The 15,860-nt window shown below is 40.1% G+C and overlaps 2 protein-coding genes across 5 annotated transcripts in view; one reads left to right on the top strand and one right to left on the bottom strand.

Annotated features, from left to right (window-relative positions):
- Nucleotides 1–1,055: 1,055 nt before the first annotated feature.
- On the top strand, nucleotides 1,056–3,459 carry LOC140812442 (uncharacterized). Of its 4 annotated transcripts, none has more exons than XR_012113670.1 (3): nucleotides 1,056–2,190; nucleotides 3,033–3,113; nucleotides 3,223–3,459. XR_012113670.1 is itself a non-coding variant. In XM_073170710.1 (3 exons), exon 1 carries the CDS (start codon nucleotides 1,717–1,719, stop codon nucleotides 2,179–2,181), a length of 465 nt encoding a protein of 154 aa, XP_073026811.1. In that variant the 5' UTR covers nucleotides 1,056–1,716; the 3' UTR covers nucleotides 2,182–2,190; nucleotides 2,431–2,462; nucleotides 2,545–3,020. The 4 variants fall into 4 exon arrangements, 3 of the variants coding, with proteins under 3 accessions (XP_073026811.1, XP_073026810.1, XP_073026809.1); XM_073170710.1 differs by lacking the exons at nucleotides 3,033–3,113; nucleotides 3,223–3,459 and adding exons at nucleotides 2,431–2,462; nucleotides 2,545–3,020; XM_073170709.1 differs by lacking the exons at nucleotides 3,033–3,113; nucleotides 3,223–3,459 and adding an exon at nucleotides 2,431–3,021.
- A 10,560-nt stretch (nucleotides 3,460–14,019) lies between these two features.
- Nucleotides 14,020–15,860, bottom strand: part of LOC140812441 (T-complex protein 1 subunit eta) — a 47,282-nt gene continuing 45,441 nt past the window's right edge. Inside the window, exons 8-14 of the mRNA XM_073170707.1 lie at nucleotides 15,303–15,422; nucleotides 15,125–15,223; nucleotides 14,922–15,011; nucleotides 14,582–14,669; nucleotides 14,408–14,496; nucleotides 14,227–14,301; nucleotides 14,020–14,136 (exon numbers count right to left, since the gene is read on the bottom strand). Of these exons, the coding sequence (XP_073026808.1) occupies nucleotides 14,035–14,136; nucleotides 14,227–14,301; nucleotides 14,408–14,496; nucleotides 14,582–14,669; nucleotides 14,922–15,011; nucleotides 15,125–15,223; nucleotides 15,303–15,422 (663 nt within the window). The 3' untranslated portion in view covers nucleotides 14,020–14,034. The remainder of the gene's footprint in view (nucleotides 14,137–14,226; nucleotides 14,302–14,407; nucleotides 14,497–14,581; nucleotides 14,670–14,921; nucleotides 15,012–15,124; nucleotides 15,224–15,302; nucleotides 15,423–15,860) is intronic.

Below are 15,860 nucleotides of genomic sequence, written 5' to 3'. Positions count from 1 at the left end.
AATATAAAACTAAACTTTATTGTTTTCTGTGAACAAATAAGTTGAAATATTTGTTAATTTTAGTTGTTTAAATCAAGGTTTTATAAACCTTGAGTTGATTTGATGTTTTTAGAACGGATTTGTCGAATGTTTTCAATATGGGTATTTGTTTGATCGTGTGGATTTTGAAATCTAAAATGTTTTTGAAGTTAAATTTGAATATTGTTACTGTAGTTAGTTTTAAAAACATTTTGTTGGTTTTGAAACGTAATGTTTACTCCTGTATATGTTTCATGTTTTGCTGTAATGTTAATAATATGAATATGATTTTATAATATAAACAAAATCGAAATTCAGTAAATGCATTTTGTAGAGCTTAATGTTTTAATTGTATAATTTTAGTTACTAAATGTTTTTGGAAAATGAATAGGTTAGAAACATATCTTAGGATGTATCAGGATTGTTGTCTTGTTCAAACAACGTTGGTCTCATACTTGGAGATTTTAAGGCTGTCACCTAAGTTATACAATCTAAAAAAGCTAATGACTTGAAATACGTACTTCAATTCCGACATTATTTCACTAAGGTTCCATAATAATTAATTTTGATGCATATGTGGGTATTATGTGGATTTATCATATGATGTATGTGCATATTGTCTATGAATTTTGTTTAGTACTATATTATTTCATTCTTCATGTTGATATTTGTTCGTTGGATCGAATTCTATTTTGTTTTCTGTGATAGACGATTTTAGTATATGGTTTGAATCTTTTGATTTTAAGTACTAAGATTATGCACTCGAGATAGCAAAATGATGGTGATTGTACTAGATGGGAAAAAAAAATGAGATTGAACGAGAGTTATTGATTTCATTCCACACTGTACCATTTATATTTGGTTTCTCAATTTTTTATGTTATAGGTTTAATATTGCACATCACCTGCATTTATAGTTTGAGTAGTTGTTGTAGATATTGGGATATGAAATAGCTCGCTCTTTTTGGCTTTGTGTAATAGTAGGTAGAGTTGAGTGAAGATGGAAGAAAATAGGGTAGAGCCTTATTACTAAGCATATACCGTAGTTTTTATGATGCATTAGATTATAAAGGAATACATTTATACGTCATAGGCTTAATATATTGTGGCCTGAGTGTGTGTGTTTGCGCTGACATTGTAGTATGTTGTTCTGGCTAAGATACGTAATATATATGTTTGAGGATTCGGAAGTGTCTATTTTGGCAATAATGGGATGGTTTTTCCTTTCCTTTTTTGTTTTTGTTTCTTTTATTAGGACCTGTGATGAGTTGGATTAGTTAGATATCTGTCAAGAACTTGTCCTTTTATTGTTTGATTCACTTTTCTTTTGATTTTAATTAGAAAGGGTTAGTTGTATGTATCTGGTAAGAGATTAACCCCAATACTTGACAGGGGCTTCACGTAAATTTTTTTTGTCTCCCTCTCACTTTTTTGTTTGTGATTTCCAGGTCATTGTGGTTCAGAAAATTGCTGTACCCTAGTTTCGTCAACCAAAATCGCTGAACTCCGAATAAGCATCCACATGGATTGTCCTAGTTTTGAATCACATTTACTAACAGGGTAGATTAAACCCTACAACTTAAAAGAATTGGTTAAATAGCTTCTTCAAAACAATTGTAGTGTGGTCAATCTATTTTAAGTATACAAGATTGAAATATCTGACTTCAACCCAAAAAAAGGTACAAAAATAGGGACACCGATGACAACCAAACTCCAAAGTCGTCAGATAGGTGGTCCCATTGTGCACCACCTTCGAACCACCGTAACCCACCTTCACCGCCTCTTACACAACGGACCCGACACTCTAGACGAACTCCTTGACAGGCACATTCTCAAAAACGAGAAAAAACGCGACGATGAGGAGAACGAACTCTGTAATCAGCAAAGACTTACCAGCACAAGGCGGGAGGTGCTGAGTCTGTATAGAGATATCATCCGAGCTACCCGATTCTTTGTTTGGCCAGACTCTCGAGGCATTTTGTGGCGAGATGTTTTGAGAGAAAATGCCCGGAAGGAATTCGAGGATGCACGGTTTGAGAATGACCCAGAAATCATAACGAGGTTGATTATTGGAGGAAGGGATGCTGTGCAGGCGGCAATTGATAAGGTGGTTGAGAAGCAAAAAGGGCAAATCGGCAAGGAGAGGGATGATTTCCGCCGGTGATGAATTTGGGTAATGATTTTCAATTGAATTCAAAGTTGAACTGCACTTAAATCAATTTTCTGTTCATTGAGTTTTAATAGGGTTAATACGATTATCTTTTTTCATTTCATTTCTTGTTCTAGGATCATTAGTTAATTGCGCACTCAGATTTACTATTTTTTTATGTGTTTTTCCTTCATTATGGCCTCGTTCAAATGTAAACTATATTAGTTAATGATTTGGGGATTGGAAATTTTTGAACACGTGCAGGAGGTAAGAATTTAGAAATGATCTCAGGTGTGGTGAGATACTATTTAGCTGTTGTTTCTCTTTACAACCTTCTGGATTTGGATTCCTGATGTGTGGCAAATAAAAAAATTCCAGACGTTGAAATGGGCCGGGCTTGTAACAATAGTACAAGGAGGGGCAAGCTACCTTATTCATAAATAAGAATGTAAATGAACCGAGTTGAGCCCAGTATCACAAAAAATATAAGGCTCGAATAAGTAGCTTGATTCGAAGCTTGAATAGTTAGTTACTCTTAGCTCAAATTCAGCTCAAATGTTGTGTTATCCTGTGATATCAATGGAATACTTGATTTTGTTATTATTTTAGAATGTTCCGCTTTTGCTTCGAGGTTAACAAAAAGTACGTATGCATCAAAATTTTGGAAGTCCCTTAATAATTTCATCTTGACCTGTCTGAACCTATTAGATTTGTTTCAGATTCGTTCTTGCTGTGAACTGTTATGGTATATCTCCATCGCACTTTGTTTATTAAGAAGTCTTAATTCAAACTTTATAGTAGTTTCAGTTAACATGTGGTGGCCATTACTCATTCTACACTTTTCTTTTTTGTTAATATTGACTCAGTTGCCTTCAGTGCCTTATCATTTAAACACGCTATTGAAGTAATATTTTTCCTTAAACATCGGCGTGCCATCGATTCTAAGAGTGAGAATTAGAAATATTGTTTTCCTTTTCATTACAGCAATGTTGCTATCCATTTTTAAGATAATAAAATCAGTGTTTGTGATAAATTTATGGTTTGATTACTCTTCAGGTGGGATATACTGCTGAGCTGGTGATATTTGAGGCACTCAAAGGGAAACAAACATTATTATTCTCAGCAACTGAAGCTGCCGTGATGGTTCTAACTTCTAAGGGTCGATGAAAGAGTAACTTGTTCCTTGTGATTAATGAAGGCAGAATATCAAGTGAGGTGTGGTTGGAATTTTCTTTAGAATAAATTCGGATGATTTATCCTGTATAAAGAGGTGAGAATGAACTTTGTCTCGAGGTCAGTCAATTTCAATATTGAGAAAGTTTCATTGACAATTCGTCGGTTTCTGTGCAAATTTAGGGGGTGTATTCATTCTATACTTTCAAAGACTTTTAATGACTTTTTTTAAATGATGGATTTTCGTGGAGTTGATGGATTTTTATTGACTTTTATGGAATCTCATAGAATTGTAAAACAAATTTCATAGACTCTTATACTTTTTTTCAAGATTTTTGTAGACTTTTGTAAACTTTTTCATAGAATTATGTGAATTTTGTAGTTTATAATTGTGATTTATTTTTTATTAATTTTTTTAAAATAATTATTGGACATAGATAACCTCTTCAATTTTAAATTATTATTTTTATTTATGAATGTAAATGAATTTTACTTACTTAAAAGTTAAATCAATTTAATATGTGAAAAACAACAAATAAACTATCCAATTTATTGAAATCAAAATTTCATTTGTTTATATCAATTTAACATATTAATGAATAATATTTTTATAAGTTCATAATAAAATTTTATTAAAAGAACACTCAGAACAATTGAGCTTTATTATCTAGTTCAATTTGAAATTCATCAAATTGACACTTCTTTTAAAGAAAATTGTGTAATATAACACATGCCAATATAAGTCCTGTTAGGGGTGGGAAAAAATATCGAATTTTCGGTATACCGAGATTACCGTAACAAAAAATATTGAATTTACCGAATTTTAAAAAATATACCGAAGATTTCGGTACGATACGGGAACAATACCGAATTTTTCGGTACGGTAATGATATCCAATTTGAAAATTTTGGTATATACCGAAATACCGGAAAAATATACAAAAATTTTAAAATATATAATATTTTAAAACAATAAATTATAAATTTTTATAAATGTAAGGTTTTTTTGGTTCGGTATACCGAAAATTTTGGTACAGTATCGGTATGAATTTACTTATATAATAATTTAAGATATAGATTAACTAAAATTAAAGAAAATAATTAAAAATAAAATGTTATATAATAATTAATAAAAAAAATTAAATTTTAATTATCTTTTTGAAAAGTACAAATAAAAAGAAAAATATAGATGAGAAAAGAATGAAAGTTTGTATTGAATTTGGGAGATTTCTCAATTAAATGTACATCAAAATCTTTAGGTTGAATCAAAGACTTTTGTTGACATTTTATGTTGTACCTTAGGCTATAATTCTTGTACTTAATAGAATTCTATAGAGTCATTAAAAGTCTATTGACATTTTGAATACCTATAGACTTTTGTAGAGTTTTTAAAAGTCTAGTTTGAATACCACATGACTTTTTAAAATTCTACAAAAGTTTACATGAATACCACTAAACTTTTATGGAGTATATAAAAGTCTAGTTGCTATAGTTGTTTGATGATGATTTCTTATAGAAATCAGGGGCTTTTTTCCTCCAAGTTTTGGCTGCTGATAATTGACGAGCTCGGTGCCAGTGCCACAGTGCAAGTACCTGGAATTTTGAGCAAATCAGCTTGGTCCCATTCTTGATTCTGGTGCCTCAAGCAATGTGACATCCCTCTCGATGTCAACCCGATCGTCACATCCTATGCACACTCAAGCAATTAAGCAGTACCAAAAATGTCGCCTGAGTTTGACATTTGGCTACAAGGCGTGTCTCATAACCATTTTCCCATAACTGTTTTCCATCCTACGTATTCATCTTTGCTGGTTATCGGTTGTTACCAGACAAGTCGAATATATTTTTTTTTGTAAATGATATAAATTTGCCATGAATTTTTTTCTGAAAATGAAATTACTTTCATTAATAATTGTAAAAAGATAGTACAAATACAAATACTCTGGGTATCCCCAGCGAGAGTCAATAACCGTAAAATCACCTACTACATAGCATCTATAACAGAAATCGCATTAGGAATATACCGAAAGCTCAGAATCTTAATCTTATCGATAATATCTTCCACCACCGGCTTCTCATTTAACGTAGCTATGTTTTTTGCATTTCACACGCTATGAACTGTTGCTGCCAGTGCAACACATCTCATCTTGTTCATGGTCGAATTTTCTCGATAGACACTTCTAAAAGCTTTGAGGACTGCTGTCGAAGATCTCATGATCTTTTCATTCCTAGCCATTCACGCGCATCTTGCTCATATTCTGCTCGAAACATCGCAGGCAAAAAATAGGTGTGCAAATGACTCTAATTCCGTTTTACATTACACACAAGATTGATCAAACATATATCCCAGCCTATCACGAGTTAAGAATTTGTTATGTGCAAATACCCACAATGCAAACCTGTGCTTTGGGATAATAAACGATTTCATGATTAGAGGTTTCCAAGGCCACCGTCCTACTGCCGACGAGAAGAAATGGTACGCAGGACTGAGCCCCACATTACCGCAAAACCACCCCTCCAAACACAAGATCGCCTCATCAGACCCCATGAAGTATGTATATATCACGGACAAACGCCCTTGGGAGTAATGTTTCTGAAACAAGGGTTTGTTTTATGTTCAGTCAAGGGAGCTTTGGAGCATCTCTGAAAACAAGACCATGACTCTCGCCACGCATGAAGGATTGATCGCTTCGTTGGCCGTATCAACAGTTGCAGTTTGGTTGCATCTGCTAGTCACGATAAAATAGTAAAAATATGGAAGTAGACTCTATAGATTTGTTGTGTTCCCCGCATAGCTTGAATCTTAATTTCTCGCCGGCATCATTCTGGTTTGACCATCATAACTTTATGTAGTTTCATGCAAACTCGGAATTGGGAACTTTATACTATTATTTGTTCTTTTTGGTGTCAGTTCGTCGTACAACCAATCTGCAACCAATTGAATGGATTTTGGGTTTACTTCTGATTGTTCTAAATGATATAACATACTACGACATATTAGCAAATACATTGAACTTGATACCTTATGGTTTGTAGCTGTTATTTTTCAATGAGAATACCAACGATTACCGAAATAATATTAAGAGGTAATTTGACGTATAGTCTCGACATCCCCTTTCTACAAACAATACCATATCCTCGAGGTAGTATTTTTTCGAAGATACATGTAGTGACCCGTTCCAGAATCACCTACTAATCAGAACTTAAGCATGCAAAATTTAACATTTAAACTGAATCAGGTAAACAGCGGAAAAACAGTAATACAACCCAATCGAATCTGTAAGTACAAAAATACTTAAACAACCAGATCGAACTAAATTCAAGAACAAATACCGACAACTACAAGTCAACCTCTGCCAGCTCCCTGACCACTCCCTCCTGGACCGTCCAACCTGAGACCTGCCCCATCGAATAGGGTGTCCAAAACAGAGATAAACCGATGACGTGAGCATAAAACGCTCAGCACCGAAAGCATGAGTATACAAGACTATGACATGCATGTATGCAAAATGTACTGGATACCAGGATCTGGGTATAACGAAATACTGCTCAGGTAAATGACGTCAAGGTATGTAGCACTCTGCGCCGTCGCACCAGGAGGTGGCTCCCATACCAAAATAAACCTGTGGATATACCGGTGACCTGACCACCGTCGGCCAACGGGGTCCAACCATCCACAACAAACGAGGGCTGAGCACCCTCTCAACAGGCTATCTCAAAGATAATCAGGCTCAACATGATTATGCAAATGCCGCATAATAAACCATGCATCATATGACAGATAATAATGCAACATATAAACATGCAACACATAGTAAAGCATACTCAATCCTGCTATCTCGGATAGTACTTTCGTACCTCAAATCAGTAGATCCTAGCAATCAGCCCTAGAATCAAGCCTGCGTCCGTAGTCAGCCCACTGATGCCGCTAGCTCCCAACTAGAGCACAGCTCCGCTACAAGACTAGTAGCTCCCCGCTAGTGCCTAAACCTCGGGAAAAGACTAGAAACCCATCAGAAACGACTAAAACTCTCTGGAACACTCGGAATTGGCGAGTAAAAAGTGAAACCTCGCGCCTCTATTTATAGACAACGATCGGAAGATCCGATCCACTTCGGAAGATCCGATCCGGCACACTTCGGACGATCCGAACTCTGATCGGACGATCCGAACCTTGCATGTCTTCCACGTGTCCAAACACCTGTCTTCGGACGATCCGAACCCTGATCGGACGATCCGAACCTTGCATGTGTTCCACGTGTCCAGACACCTGTCTTCGGACGATCCGAACCCTGATCGGACGATCCGAACCTTGCATGTCTTCCACGTGTCCAGACACCTGTCTTCGGACGATCCGAACCCTGATCGGACGATCCGAACCCTCTTCAGACGATCCGAACCCGGTTCGGTCCTTCCGATCCCAACGAAATATAATTAATCCAATAATTAACTCAAATTAGGCATCGGGATACAACATTCTCTCCCCCTAAAAAGGATTTCGTCCGCGAAATCGAGTCTGAAGAATGACAATTCTGAACAACAATACATTCAACTTAAGAATGAATTACAACTGAAAGCACAACTGAAATTACAATCATAACTGAAAATACTACAACTAGAACAACTCTGGATGCTCTGACCGCATGCGACTCTCTAGTTCCCAAGTAGCTTCTTCAGTACCTCGGCGCTGCCACTGCACTAAGACAAGAGGAATAGTCTTATTCCGCAGTACCTTATCCTTCCGGTCTAAGATCGAAACCGGTCTTTCCACAAAAGACAAATCCGGATTCAGCTGAACTTCTGTCGGATGCAAAACATGAGACTCATCCGCTACGTATCGTCTCAACAAGGACACATGAAACACATTGTGAACACTAGACAGATACGGTGGCAAAGCTAATCTGTAGGTCAAATCTCCCACACATTCTAAGATCTCAAAAGGACCAATGAATCTCGGAGATAGCTTACCCTTGAGTCCAAATCTCAGAATCCTCCGAAAAGGTGATACCTTGAGAAACACTTTCTCGCCTGCATCAAAATGAAGAGGTCTGCGCTTGGTGTTCGCATAACTCGCTTGTCGATCCTGAGCAGTCTTAATCCGCTGTTTGATCACAAGAACTTTGTCCATGGCCTGTTGAATCAATTCTGGACCCTCGACCTGTCGTTCTCCGACTTCCTCCCAGAACAGAGGAGTACGACAACGTCGACCATACAATGCTTCAAACGGAGACATACCAATACTCCTATGAAAACTGTTGTTGTATGCAAACTCTATCAGTGGCAGATGATCCTGCCAAGCTGGCCCGAAATCCATCACACAAGATCTCAACATATCCTCAAGAGTACGAATAGTCCTCTCTGACTGACCGTCAGTCTCTGGGTGATATGCAGTACTCAAACTCAAGGTAGTGCCCAAAGCTTGCTGAAAGCTGCCCCAAAATCTAGATGTAAATCGAGGATCTCTGTCACTAACGATACTCACGGGCACACCATGAAACCGTACAATCTCCTGAATGTACAACCGTGCCATCCGATCGAAAGTGAAATCTCTGTTATACGGAAGAAAATGGGCAGACTTAGTAAGTCGATCCACTACCACCCAGATAGCATCTCTATTCCCCACAGACATAGGCAAGTGAGTCACGAAGTCCATCGTGATATGCTCACACTTCCACTCCGGAATAGGAAGATTCTGTAACAAACCTCCGGGTCGTCGATACTCAGCCTTCACCTGCTGACAGACTAGGCACTTGGAGACATACTGATAAACATTACGTTTCATACCCTTCCACAAAAATCGAGTCCTCAAATCCTTATACATCTTGTTGCTCCCCGGATGAACACTCAACTTGCTACGATGAGCCTGGGACAAAATCTCCTCCCTCAAAGTGTCATCTTCCGGTACAACAACACGACCAGATAAGCACAAAAGACCCTCGGACTGATAGTGGAATCCAGAAGTATTATCTCTATCAGCCAACCGAGCTAATTTCTGAACCTTAGAATCAGACATCTGAGCATCTCTAATCCGAGAATACAAAACTGGCTCGGATAAAATAGTAGCTATACGGATACTCTCTGTTCCCTTCCGATGCTTACAATTGAATCCCATCGAACAGAAATCCTGAATAATCCCAGATACAGCACAAGTCTGAAGAGCAGATAACCTCACCTTGCGACTAAGAGCATCGGCCGTGAGATTCGCAGATCCTGGATGATACTTGATCTCACAATCGTAATCTTTGAGTAGATCCATCCAACGACGCTGACGCATGTTCAACTCAGCCTGAGTGAACAGATACTTCAAACTCTTATGATCGGTGAAAATCTCAAATCACTCACCATACAGATAATGGCGCCAGATTTTCAAAGCAAAAACGATCGCTGCTAATTCCAGATCATGAACAGGATAGTTTTCCTCATGAGGCTTCAACTGTCTCGATGCATAAGCAATCACATGCTCATTCTGCATCAGAACACACCCTAGTCCCTGCAAGGAGGCATCGGTGTAAACACTGAAACCACCAGATCCAGACGGTAAAGCCAAAACAGGCGCAGATGTCAAACGTCTGCGAAGTTCCAAGAAACTCTCTTCGCACTCTGATGTCCACTCAAATGAAACATCTTTCCGAGTGAGCTGAGTGAGTGGCTTAGCAATCTGAGAGAAGTTGACAATGAAACGGCGATAATACCCAGGCAATCCCAGAAAACTGCGGATCTCGGCTACTGTCGTCGGACGCGACCAGTTCAATACCGCTTCCACCTTGCTTGGGTCAACTGAAACTCCCTCGCTAGAAATGACATGACCAAGGAATACAACCCTGTCAATCCAAAACTCACATTTACTCAACTTCCATAAAGCTGATTCTCGCGAAGTGTCTGTAAAATAATCCTTAAGTGTTGTACGTGTTCTTGCTGATCATGCGAATAGATTAAGATATCATCTATAAACACCACAACAAACTTATCCAAGAAATCCCGAAATACCCGATTCATCAGGTCCATAAAAACTGCTGGTGCATTCGTCACCCCAAAAGGCATAACCAGAAACTCATAATGCCCATACCGGGTCCTGAATGCAGTCTTCGATATATCTCCCTGATGAACTCGAAGCTGATGATAACCAGACCTTAAATCAATCTTGGAATACACAGAGGTACCTTGCAGTTGATCAAATAAATCATCAATCCGTGGCAACGGATACTTATTCTTTATCGTCGCACGATTCAACTGCCGATAATCTATGCAGAGCCGCATAGAACCATCCTTCTTTTTGACAAAAAGAACTGGTGCTCCCCACGGGGACACACTGGGTCGAATATACCCCTTGTCAAGAAGATCCTGCAACTGCTGTTTCAATTCTTGCATCTCCGATGGAGCTAAACGATAAGGAGCTCTAGAGATTGGTGCCGTGCCTGGCACTAAATCAATGCCGAAATCCACTTCCCGAACGGGAGGAAAACCAGGAATCTCCTCGGGAAAAACATCCGGAAAATCGCAAACCACTGGAATGTCACTGATACCGACACTATCTGCGGACGAATCAATAGCATAGATAAGGTAGCCTTCCCCGCCCGACTCTAAAGCACGACAGGCTTTCAGAGCAGAAACCACAGGCATCGGGGGTCGCGCTCCCTCTCCATAGAAAAACCAACTGTCGCCCTCAACTGGACGAAACTGCACAAACTTCTGATAACAGTCCACAGTAGCTCTAAACACAGTCAGCACATCTATTCCCAGAATGCAATCAAAATCTTCCATCACAAGAATCATCAAATTAGCAGTTAAAACATTACCCTCAAACTCTAGAGGACAACCCAAAACTAGACGTTTAGCTAGCACCGAATGACCCATCGGCGTGGAAACAGATACCACAACGTCCAAAGAAGTGAAAGGTAACTTATGACGCTTAGCAAATCTCGCGGATATGAATGAATGTGATGCACCAGTATCAATGAGAACGTAAGCAGGTAATCCACATAATAAAAACACACCTGCGATAACTCTCTCGTTCTCCTCAGCCGCCTGATCCTGGTTAAGAGCAAAGACCTGCCCTTGAGTACGCGGTCGAAGGTTAGAACCCTGAGTAGACTGTCCCTGCTGTGGCCTCTGATGAACTGAAGCCTGAGAACCAGATCCTGATCCTCCGCCCGTCTGTGGACAATCTCTCTTCATGTGGCCCATCTCACCGCACTTGTAACAAGCACCCGCAACCTTGCGACAACGCTCCGTCGGATGATCCTTCCCGCAATGCTGACACGGGCCCTTCTTCTTCCCAAAATGGTGAATTCCTCCAGATCCAGAGGAAGAAGAAGTAGATCCAGCCTTCTTGAATGCTTGGGCGCGGGGACCCAAAGAACTAGTAGGACGAGCAGACTGCATGGCTCGACCTCTCAGCAAACTGCCCTCAGCCTGGCGACAACGATTCACAAGGCCCTCATACGATGTCGGATCATCGCAGACAACAACCCGATCATAAATCTCCTGATTGAGGCCCTGAAGAAAATGGTTATACTTGGCACTAGCATTGTCACTGACATGTGGAACATACGGAAGCAACTCAAAGAAACTTCTGCTGATACTCATCAACAGACAAACTTCCCTGTTTCAGATTGATCAACTCAATCGCCTTGGTCTGCAGAAGAGCTGGCGGAAAGTAAAGCAGCATGAAAGCGGCTCGGAAATCGGCCCAAAGAACTCGACCCTGTCGCTGAACTATCGGTGCAGAGGTAGACCTCCACCACTTACGCGCACCACCCTCCAGCAAGAAATCAAGGGTATCAATCTGCTGCTCCGCCGAGCACTGAAAAGTCTTGAAGCAGCTCTCCATCCTCTCGAGCCAGTTCTCCGCAACATCCGGAGTCTCACCGCCCGAAAGAGGTTTCGGCCCCATCTGCAAGAACCGATGCATACTAAAACTCCGAGACTCATCACGACGGTGTTGACGACGTTCTCGATGTTCTCGGCGACGCTCCCGATCGTCGCGGTCTCCCCAGCGTCCAATGCTGCCATGACTACTAGCATCGTCGTCAAAACCAGACATCGCTAGCTACAAAAGTTACTAGAGATTAAACCCAAAAGAACAGTTCCTAATCCCAAAATCTTAATGCATGCTCTGATACCATAAATGTAGTGACCCGTTCCAGAATCACCTACTAATCAGAACTTAAGCATGCAAAATTTAACATTTAAACTGAATCAGGTAAACAGCGGAAAAACAGTAATACAACCCAATCGAATCTGTAAGTACAAAAATACTTAAACAACCAGATCGAACTAAATTCAAGAACAAATACCGACAACTACAAGTCAACCTCTGCCAGCTCCCTGACCACTCCCTCCTGGACCGTCCAACCTGAGACCTGCCCCATCGAATAGGGTGTCCAAAACAGAGATAAACCGAGGACGTGAGCATAAAACGCTCAGCACCGAAAGCATGAGTATACAAGACTATGACATGCATGTATGCAAAATGTACTGGATACCAGGATCTGGGTATAATGAAATACTGCTCAGGTAAATGACGTCAAGGTATGTAGCACTCTGCGCCGTCGCACCAGGAGGTGGCTCCCATACCAAAATAAACATGTGGATATACCGGTGACCTGACCACCGTCGGCCAACGGGGTCCAACCATCCACAACAAACGAGGGCTGAGCACCCTCTCAACAGGCTATCTCAAAGATAATCAGGCTCAACATGATTATGCAAATGCCGCATAATAAACCATGCATCATATGACAGATAATAATGCAACATATAAACATGCAACACATAGTAAAGCATACTCAATCCTGCTATCTCGGATAGTACTTTCGTACCTCAAATCAGTAGATCCTAGCAATCAGCCCTAGAATCAAGCCTGCGTCCGTAGTCAGCCCACTGATGCCGCTAGCTCCCAACTAGAGCACAGCTCCGCTACAAGACTAGTAGCTCCCCGCTAGTGCCTAAACCTCGGGAAAAGACTAGAAACCCATCAGAAACGACTAAAACGCTCTGGAACACTCGGAATTGGCGAGTAAAAAGTGAAACCTCGCGCCTCTATTTATAGACAACGATCGGAAGATCCGATCCACTTCGGAAGATCCGATCCGGCACACTTCGGACGATCCGAACTCTGATCGGACGATCCGAACCTTGCATGTCTTCCACGTGTCCAGACACCTGTCTTCGGACGATCCGAACCCTGATCGGACGATCCGAACCTTGCATGTCTTCCACGTGTCCAGACACCTGTCTTCGGACGATCCGAACCCTGATCGGACGATCCGAACCTTGCATGTCTTCCACGTGTCCAGACACCTGTCTTCGGACGATCCGAACCCTGATCGGACGATCCGAACCCTCTTCAGACGATCCAAACCCGGTTCGGTCCTTCCGATCCCAACGAAATATAATTAATCCAATAATTAACTCAAATTAGGCATCGGGATACTACAATACATTTTTGAGAATGGATTCTATCAAACTAAACGCAGGGCACCGAGATGGATTTGGAGATGGAGGCCATATATACCCTCTCGGTATTCACTCGTAGATCACTTGACCCTGAATCAATGGGCAAAAAGCAAATAAACAGCAAACTGAAATTTAATAAAACAGCGCCTCAAATAAGACCTAATTCTAACCCGAAAAAGCATATACCGGTGATCTAGAAAACGGGCAATCCTACTTTTATAGCAAGATGTACAAAAGCCTATTGTCTCCTCATTCCCCATCCACGAACACGGAAAGCAGCTCCACCTCTCCCTCTGCCACCCACGGCACTGGCAGCAGCATCTCCTTGAGCACTCTTGGACTGCGTTGAAGGATTAAAATTTAAAAGTGTAACAAAAGATCGTATCATCCAAGGGACAATATCAAGAGATGGGCACCATATTCAAATTACCTTGGGGTTTTTCACCGTGTCGTCAACGCTTAAGATCAAGCAAGCTGCTTCAGTCGCAGCATTTATAGCATTAATCTATGGAATGGAAAGGTGAAGAAAAAATCAAGTACCTCGAAATATAATGCACATATTAAACAGAGGGAACCATACCATTTCACAAATTAAAGAAAGCTGAACACACCTTCACAACTGCTGGTTCCCATACAAATTTGGCAAAAGAATCAGCTATTCCACCAGTATTGATGTCTACACCATAAGGTACACCCTCACCTGTTTACAAGCTCAAAAGTAAAAACAAAAAAACAAAATGCATTTTACATAAGAAGGAAGCAGTTTTTTATTTTTATTTTGGGACCAGATGGTAAAGCATGTTTCTGTCTCAGCTTGTTCAGAACATCAGTTGCATCAAAACCAGCATTATCACACAGTTGGTGGGGTATAGCCTGCAACAACCATATGATAAGAAAAAAGATAGAGATTCTTGCAGTGCAGTGTCGGGAACTGCAGTAAAATTTGGCATATAAGTATTATTGTCCTATTCATACTGCTTTGCCTGATTATCCTATGTCTTGTTTTTCACAAGGATCAGCTCAGCTATCTATACCGCTTTATCTTATCATCCTCCTAATAAGAACTAAACAGATGCATCTTCGTAATCATTTGCATAAAATGCATAAATCTTCCAAAATATCTACCTCAAGGGATTGTGCATATGAATTTATAAACAGTTGGGACTTCCCAGGAATTGTGCGAGCATGTTGTCTCAAACATCGGCTTATTTCCATCTGCAGATGCCAGAAAACCTTAGAAAATCAAACCACGATGATCTTCAGAGGCAAATTTTTTTCCTCAAACGGAAAAAGTAAGGATGTTCTCAAAGATGATCGAGAATACATACATCAATAGCACCCCCACCAGCAACTACAGTTGAATTTCTCAAGGCCCTTCTAACGATCATAATTGCATCATGCAAACTTCGCTCAGCCTCCTCGATAAACTAAAATTATTGAGACTAACAATTTGTAACTGGTGGTTGAATCATGTATAGTTAGTGGGGATCAGAATAATCACAAAACCTGGTCTGCTCCACCACGAAGAACAATTGTAGCAGTCTGGCCAGATGGGCATCCACTAAATATGTTAACCCGCTCATTTCCAACTTGCCTCTCCTCAAATAGGTCACAAGATCCCAGAACCTTTTGAACAGGAAAAAAATCAGTGGTCACTTGGAGGGAGATTCGCTCGAAAGCTTGAAGACCCGTTTCTCGGGGGACAAAAACAAGGTAAGAATGATTTGTCTTCCATTATCGGGCTTGAATCTGAAGGTTTTTGGAGGATGTGAAAATAATTTTTGTTTATGGATTTCCTGATATTGGTGTCCTTTATCGATTACATTTTCATTTTTCAAACGATAGGTCAATATATTATTTTCCTAGCATTTTCTTGTCTACCCTTCTTCTTATGCTGGTTTGATTTGGAAAAAAGTTTACATTTTGATTTGGATTCTGTATCTTACTCAGGATATGCATCTGTGAGGAAGAATAGCCCGGAAGATTTTTATTTATGGTGTATTAGAAGAGGGTTAATTTAAGTTTTGCGCTTTGGAGACAAGAAGATTTCTTCTTTGAAGTGGC

This window comes from Primulina eburnea, chromosome 14, assembly GCF_022965805.1.
Source record: "Primulina eburnea isolate SZY01 chromosome 14, ASM2296580v1, whole genome shotgun sequence".
Classification (NCBI taxonomy): Eukaryota; Viridiplantae; Streptophyta; class Magnoliopsida; order Lamiales; family Gesneriaceae; genus Primulina; species Primulina eburnea.
Note: the sequence above shows the minus strand (reverse complement) of the source record. Positions and strands in the feature narration are given on the sequence as shown.

What these genes read in the sequence shown, in the direction of transcription:
- LOC140812442 (XM_073170708.1), top strand. Translation starts at nt 1,717, where the DNA reads ATGACAACCAAACTCCAAAGTCGTCAGATAGGTGGTCCCATTGTGCAC.